The following is an 8,009-nucleotide window of genomic DNA, read 5'->3' as shown; positions in this document are numbered from 1 at the left end:
CACAGCTCGGTGTTTGGAGACCCGCCCGTGATCTAGTGAGAACAGCCGGTGAGTTGGAGGGCGTGACGCCCGCGCGCGCGGTATGGAAAAGCACGTATGAGAAAGTCCGCGATTAATGCGTCATAAAAACTGTCGGCGTCAAGCACATGTCAGATTAATGCGTTTTTAACGTGACAAATCTGACAGCCCTAAAAACTAATATATATACTGTAAAAACAGAACATTTTGGAGTTTTATTTCTAACTAGGACTTTTGTTCTCTTTTTAGTGCTGATTGCAGCAGTTGGTTGATGTCCTTCAGTGAGATACGTGAGGAATAGTTTAACGGGCCGCACATGGCCTCCGGCCCGTAGTTTGCCCACCCCTGCTGTGCAGTCTTGGGATATATCGCGATATGTATCGCGAAAAGTGTATCGTGATGCGTATCGTATCGACAGACTCTTGCCAACACACACCCTTAGTTTCCGGGACAGATCAGGTCGCGACAGGCACTCGGGACAGGTCACATGATCTCTCATTGAGAGCCAGCATGAGGCTGATGTCCCACTTCTACATTTCAGACGGGTCACAGCTGATTATTGACGGGCTCATGCCAGAACTTTCATCTGTTGTATTCGATGTCGTGTTCTATTTGCACGACCTGCTTAAAGAAGATTATTTAATGTTGAAAAGATTTTGTTTTTTTACAGACATTCCAAACATTTATCAAAACTTATCCCAAATGTTCTTCCATCCAACACAGACAGTTATGATGAACTCTTTGTGCTGATATGTTCTAATTAGTATCTATGGTAAATCGAACCTTTGCTAGACTCTAGCAGGGATAGGCTCCAGCCACCCAGTGACCCCAAAAGGAATTAAGAAGCTGGTTGGATGGAAGGATTTTATATTCAATGATTGAATTTATTCATTTACACCAATGTCTTTCATTTTAACTGTTTGTTATCTAACAAAAAATGTTTTTAACTCATGATCATTTTTATCATTTAGTCCAGTTGACTTTCATTTGAAGAGTAAAAAGAATGAATTCAACACGCTGAGAAAACTAATTAATTCTTTATTTTCAAATGTGCTTATTAAAAAAGAATTTCATTTATTCTCTTTAAGGGCTTCAAAAAAGACTCAACTGGACCAAATGATAAAAACACGATACAAAGAACCTTTGAATCTATAAACATATAAATCTGTCAAAACTCTTCTAAATATTCCAAACTTAGAAAAGTCAAAAGTTCTTATTGAAACCCTTTTTCCATCTGTGCTTAAAGTTGAACAAACAGCTGAGGATTTCAATTGTTTGTTCTGTGTTTGTGCAGTTTGATTACACTACCAAACAGCTAGAGTCTTTAAAAGATAGTTTGGTTTAACCAAATTAAAGAGAACTCAGAACTATTTTACAGAGTGCTGCTGTAGGAAAGACTTCAGAAAAGGAAAGATTTTGCTCGACTCTGTACTCCAGTAGAGGGCAGCAGTGCACCTTCTATATCTGGATACCAACAGCTTTTAAAACGAAATGTTTTTGTGAATCTCGTGATTTTTCTGAGCATTTCTATCATGCTGAGAAACTTGAATGCAACTTAGAGGCTAAAAAGGTTTGGCGTTCTTCTGGACTCAGACCCAGCTGAGCGGATTTCTGCTGCAGACCCACCTTGTGGTTCCGCCCATGCTTGTCCAACAGAGAGATGATGGACTTGATGTGGTTCTCTTGGATGATGTTCAGAACCTCTGGACTCTCGATGAGGACGCAGTACAGCACCTCCAGAATTCCTAGAAGCAGAAAACGACTGAATCCCAACGTCTGTCACTCTGAGCATCGATAAATACGACAAAATCGACATGAAACCTTCAACTTATGAAACCCTTAAAACAAACAACCCAGAGATACATCTGAGACAAAAGAGAGAGCAGACACCTGAGGAGGCCTCCAGACGGTCCAGCTTGCTGACCAGCCAGTCCAGGTTATCACAGAACAGAGCGCAGTTGGAGCGGTTTCCTCGGATCAGAGACGCTGAATGACGGAGTCGAGGGTTAGAACAGGAACATCAGAACGTGGCGAGAGTTCAGGGTCACGGCCGTACCGAGCAGCTCGTAGAGGAGGTTGACGATCTCCTTCCAGGACTCTGCCGCCTCCTCGCCTGCAAACTCAGAGAAGTGGGCAGCAGTGTTGTAGACGTTGAGACGGTCGATGCACTCCAGAACGATGGTGATCATCCCCTGAGGAGGACGAGAACTGTAGATTTCAGATTCAATTCAAACTGAAAAAACTGGGGAAAAGTCTTTAAATCACACTAAATGCTTTTTCTGCTAAAATAATGAGTAAACGAGATGAAAATGATCTGTAAAACAGCAGAGATGTTCAGGTAGAAGACCACACAAAAACCAGAAGCACCATCACTCAGTTTGTGTTTTCTGCTTTTTCTGATCAGTTCAGAGCGGTGAGCAATATTGAATAAATAATTAAAAAATAAATATAAAATAAGTTTGTGGCTTCTTCCTGTAAGATTTTAATGAAAACAAAGTTTGCTGGGTCAAATTTAAAAAGTGCTTAAGTATGAAAAGCCCAGGAAACAAGTTCTAAATTTTTTAATATTGTTCATTTTGTTGATTTTTTTTTACTTTTTTCACTCAATTTAAACTTGAAGCTATTTCTTGTTCTTTTCCATTTGTTCTACTTTTCATCAAATTTTATCTGCATCAACCACTCAACCATTATATTTTTAACATGTTCTTGTAGCATTTTTCTCATGATAGAGAACATATATAAAGAAAATTAATCTCTAAATTGCATTTTTGAGTGTTTCTTTATTCAAATTATTGTGAATCAGGAGCAGCTGAAAAAATGTTGTTTAAAAAAAATCACATTTGTGACGTAGAAAATACCCTGGGTGGGCCACAAGCTCTGAGCTCTCGCCATCGGTCCCGCCCACAACTCAGAGGTGAATATCTAAAGAACTCCTGCAGAAACTATGATCCAGAAAACAACATTTGTTGATTTTGGTTAAAAATGGCATCATCATAATTAATCATAATTCAAAGACGACTGGGAACAATTTTAAAATAATTTAAAAAATGATCAGAGTGGATCTTTAAATTCCTTTAAAAAAATATTCATTTGGATATAAAAGGCTTTAAGATTTGATTTCTAGCCTAAATCTATTCAGTCATTTAATTTTCACTTTTAGTTTACCTCCAAAATTGCTTCTAAAAGTTGACAGGAAACTCCCTCAAAGTTGTTTTAAAGCCTAATGCAGACAGACTGTACTGTCTTTGGAGTGATTACGTCTCGTTCTTTTTATACAAGCTGGTGGATTAAAAAGTAATGAGGAGACTAAAAACAGCTCGAATATTGAGAGTCTCCAGGAGGACAACACAGATCTTTCAACATAGAGGAGAGTGTTCAAGAGTGTCGACAGCAGAATCACATCTTTGTCTTCAGTTTGGCCTAAAAAAATGAGCAAATGAACTTAAAAAAAATGAAAAATTAGGCAGAAATAGAGTTTGATTGAAGACTTTTGTTTGGTAGAAGTATGAACAGTTAAGGTAGAGAATTCAAATCAAACTTCCTGTTTCCTGTTGCTGCTATAAACATTCCTCATGGATGGCGTCGGTTCCTGTGTGTTTCCAGTCTCTGCCTGGACTGAAGCATCGATCCGCCGTCTTTTTTTAGACGTAACATCAAAGCTGTGTTCCTGCGGAAGGAGTGATCAGCGAGTGGGAGCAGCTGGAAGAGAACTCCTCCTCACCTCCTCCTGGAAGAGGTTCTGCCGGTTGCGGAGCGAGCGCAGCTTGGTCTGCTTCTCCTCGTGCTCCAGCTCCTCCTCGGGGGGCCGAAAGTAGAAGATGAGATCCTGCAGGGAGAGGATGACCCCCGCCAGAGGAAGAGACACGGTTCCCGGGGACTTGTTCTTCCCGCTCAGAGAGTCCAACCCCCTGCAGGAGCACAAGGAAACTCAGAGTGAATCTCTGAAAGAGAGGCTGTTTGGTTTTCTCCAACATTTCAAAGAATGATTGACTGACTTGATGAACTGCCGAAAAAGGCCCGTCGTGCTGTAGATCATTCGAGCAGCTTGAGACTCTTCAGTTTGGGAGCGGGACACGGTGAGGGCGTCGTCCATGTGACCCTCTTGATGCAGAATGACCTGGAAACAGCGGTTTCTCGTGTGAAGAGTACATTTCTGTTGCAGCGTTTCAGGTCTGGCTCCAGAGAAGATCAGCCTCAGCTGCTCTTTTTTGGGGCAGGAACAGCTATCACAGAGTTTTTTTTAATTATACTTTCAAAGGAATTTATTTAAACTCTGACAACAGTAACTATCCTTAAATGTAAATGAAACATGAAGAAGAATTCACCAAGCGTCTAAATCACACTGAAGTGTCTTCATGGGAAACCCTTTGTGCTGAATCTTCTAACCATTGACTGTTTTGGTTCCATGAACTTAAGAAACTGTTTCTTTCCAGAGAAACATTGAGGTCGAGAAGTTTTAAGGTGTGCCTGATTGGGTTGAATTTTTTAGTGCTGCTCCAGTGAACTTCTGAAAACAGCAGTGGGGAGGCGGAGCTTATATCCCCACTTGGCTGCACTTGCCTTGCTAATGCTGAAGCTGTTTCAGTGCATTTCATGCCCTGTCCTTGTTTTCTTTTAGTCAAGATCTTGTCTTTCTTTGGCAAATCTGGCAACCTATCGTGGGGGGCGGGTCTGATTTATACCTGCAACGCTTGCTAGCTTGATTTTAAATTTTACTCTAAATCTTCACACAATCAGCCTGTAAGTGTTAAAGGTTAGGTCCTCTCAGTGTTTTATCTTTTAGCCTGTTTCCCAGCTCTTATGTTCAGATCTGGATTTTTGGTTTCAAAGCCTCTCACCCGCCTCTTCATCATTCCTAAACGAGCAGCTTTAGCATCCAGAGCGGCGTACGTAAGCCACAGGCCCGTCGACACGTGCTGAACAAAGCACATGGACTCTCCATACTTTATCTCCGGGATGCCCATCCCCTCCACGTCACGCTTCTGAGCTACTTCCACCTTCTCCTGCTCGCAGACAAAGACAGACAAAGAGAATAGAGGTCAGAGTGAAGGAACACAACCATGTATGCAGATAATTAATAATAGTAAACATGCCTAGTCATATATTTATATGAAAAAATGTTATTGTTACTTTTATGATCTGAATGTGGTTGCTGAAGATCCTTAAACTGTATGCTGAAGAAATTTACTGCAATAGCTAAAGAAATCTGCAGCATAAACTGCATAAATTATTGAAGTTGTGTTAAATTGTTAAAATAGTACTTGTCAAATTAGCTTAAAAAGCTAAAACGTTGCTAAAATACTAGCTTAACTCAGAATTAGCCCGAAAAACCTCAGTAGATGCCAAATTAGCACAGGAAAGCTAACGTGTAGCTAAAATACAATCTTAACTCAGAATTAGCCTTAAAAACCGTAATTAAAAGTCATATTGGAAAAAAAAGGCTAGCAGGTTGTTAAAATATTAGCTTAAGTCAGAATTATCCCTAAAAACCTCAGTTAACGCCAAGTTAGCCGCAAAAAGTTAGCATGTTGCTAAAATACTAGTTAAATTGCATAGGTTTCAAAATGTACAAAAATTGCATGAATTTTGTGGAGAAAAAAAAATTCACACATCTTGCTTAAATTGAAACATTCACACAATTATCATAGTGTTATTATCTTTTGCATTACAATTGTAGATTTTTTGTAAGGGTCATGCTTTAAAAAGCTGCTCCAGCTCCTCTTTAAGCATGTTGTTTTTTCCATGTTTATTGTAATTATTTTACTGCTGTTGTTGCTTTTGTTGTTACTATTATAATTTATAAGTTTGTATCATATAGATTGTATTGGAATTATTAACATGTTTGTATCAAAATTTAACAAAAAAATGAAAAACAGAGAAATCCCCAGGGGCGGTCGGCACGAACTCTGACCTTTGAAACCCGGAAGCAGAATGCTGACAGTTTGGTGTTGGCCTTCTCTGGATCAACCACCATCAGGCCTTTTTCCTCGTCCAGACACAGGTACCGACCTGTGGTGATGTGGCGAATGCGGAAAGACTGTCCCCACTTCATGTGGCTCCCGCTCCAGCTGCAGACAGCCAAAGGATAAAACAAAAACACTTTTTTACCTGTTACTATACAAAGACGCTCTGCTCATATTCACAGTCGGATGTTCAGTCCAACCCCTGAGCAGTTCCCCTGGAGCAAAGAAGAAAAACTTGCTCAAGGGCAGCAGAGTATGAGAAAGGCAAAAACTGCATTTTGTTCCCTGATTTCATCTATTTATTTATTTTGGTACTTTGTTGGAATGTATTGTCCAAAACATTTAGAAGAAAGTATGCAGGAGAAGTAGAACAATAAATACTTTACAAAACAAATATTAAAATAAATTAAAACTGTTCAAAGACAACTTTCATAAATATTTATGGATTTTTTGTTTATTCTTCTATAAAATTGTAAGTAAATAAAATCCTTCTGTTTTTAATTAATACAGGGTAAAAAGTTGTGATGTTGAAAATTTGGATTCGTGAATAAGAAACTTACCAAATATAGTAAATTGATTAAGTATCCATTAAGTTTAATTTTTTTCTTGTGGGCCAAGTATGACATGTTCAAATTTCATGACATTTTGAATCAATATTGTAATTTATAAAACGTGTGCACTCTTTCCAAAACCTTTTTTTGTAATATTACAGTTCCAAAAGAGGGGACTAATTGTTACAATGTATTCATTTCTGTTTTATTTTGATGTGTAAAATGGTTTAAAGACAAGATATTGTCTAAATGTCATCAGAACAATCTCTGAAATAAAAATGCAAAACGCTAGCCAAAAAGTTAGCCATGCTAACAACAAGCTAGGCTACATTTGACATCGAAAAACAAATAATTTTAAAACAAAATTAAAAAGTTTTTCACTCACTGCCTTTTGAAAATGCTCCTCAAAGTCTACGAAAACGATATGGTAAAAAAAATTAACGATAATTCAAAGCTACCGCTCTAGATAAAAAAAATAAAGTAAAAGACATCGACACTTTCGTTGGCAAATTAAAACGACCGGATGATGATGACATCCAATCAGAGTAACGTTTGATCTTGAAAGGCGGGAGGAGGAACAGAACATCCAATCAGAACGCAGAAGCTTGTTTCATTAGGCTGCACGCGCTAAAACCCGCGTGGAGCGACCGTTTCCGGTAAAAACAAAACAGATATTCTGAAATCTTACACCTTTAATTATTTGGTTAAAATACTTCATGAAATTATTTTTTTAATTTTTTTCTAAATAGAATATTTGGGCAAAGTAATTTCAATAATTTCACAGTTTTTAAAAATACAGACACATTTTCCTTAAATGTTTAAGTTTGTGAAACTAGTCAAAATGAATACAGTATTACATAAATACACTTAAGTTAAGTTTTACATTTTTAGCTAAAGATTAAAGTACTTAGTATTTATTCATGCGAAGATTATCCTGTCAAAATTCGATTTTAAAAAAGAAAATATTTTCTTTTTTCCTTTTTTTGTTTTATTTGGAACCCAAGAATAATTCCTTTTGGGCTTTTAAAATGAATTTTACTGTTTTTTTGTTTTTTTGGGGGGTAGCAGCTCATAACAACAGCCTATGAGTTAAAAATAAAAGGAAAAAAAATAAAATAAACAAACAAGTAAATAAATAAAAATGTAAGCAATGAGAAAACATTTTAAAAGTTAATAAATAATTGTGGTCAAATATGATCCCCTGGGTTTCACAAAGTTACAAGAAAATGAAATCTAAGTCAATAAAAATCCAACAGCTTTTAAAATGTGCAAAGTTTCTGTTTATCTGACTGTGTTGTGTTTATAACTAACAAATTACTTATATTAATTTCTTTATTTAATTTTGCAGCCAGGAATGGAATTATTTACAATTAATCACAGAAAATCATGGAATAATGGTGAATTAAAATACAAAATATCCCCCAGGAATATTTTTTATGTAATTTTAAAGCTCATGAGCTGCGTATCCATTGACTAT

The 8,009-nt window shown here is 37.4% G+C and overlaps 1 protein-coding gene across 7 annotated transcripts in view; it reads right to left on the bottom strand.

Annotated features, from left to right (window-relative positions):
* ryr1b (ryanodine receptor 1b (skeletal)) overlaps positions 1-8,009 on the bottom strand; it is a 105,466-nt gene that overhangs the window by 67,272 nt on the left and 30,185 nt on the right. For all 7 annotated transcript variants that reach the window (XM_036214666.1, XM_036214667.1, XM_036214668.1 and 4 more), the window contains 7 exons: positions 5,930-6,086; positions 4,857-5,021; positions 4,014-4,135; positions 3,740-3,926; positions 2,075-2,210; positions 1,909-2,004; positions 1,645-1,763 (listed from right to left, as the gene is read on the bottom strand). In XM_036214666.1, the coding sequence (XP_036070559.1) occupies positions 1,645-1,763; positions 1,909-2,004; positions 2,075-2,210; positions 3,740-3,926; positions 4,014-4,135; positions 4,857-5,021; positions 5,930-6,086 (982 nt within the window). The remainder of the gene's footprint in view (positions 1-1,644; positions 1,764-1,908; positions 2,005-2,074; positions 2,211-3,739; positions 3,927-4,013; positions 4,136-4,856; positions 5,022-5,929; positions 6,087-8,009) is intronic.

This window comes from Oryzias melastigma, linkage group LG13 (genome assembly GCF_002922805.2).
Source record: "Oryzias melastigma strain HK-1 linkage group LG13, ASM292280v2, whole genome shotgun sequence".
Lineage (NCBI taxonomy): Eukaryota > Metazoa > Chordata > Actinopteri > Beloniformes > Adrianichthyidae > Oryzias > Oryzias melastigma.
The sequence above is the reverse complement of the archived record's forward strand: the minus strand, read 5'-3'. Positions and strand labels throughout refer to the sequence as shown.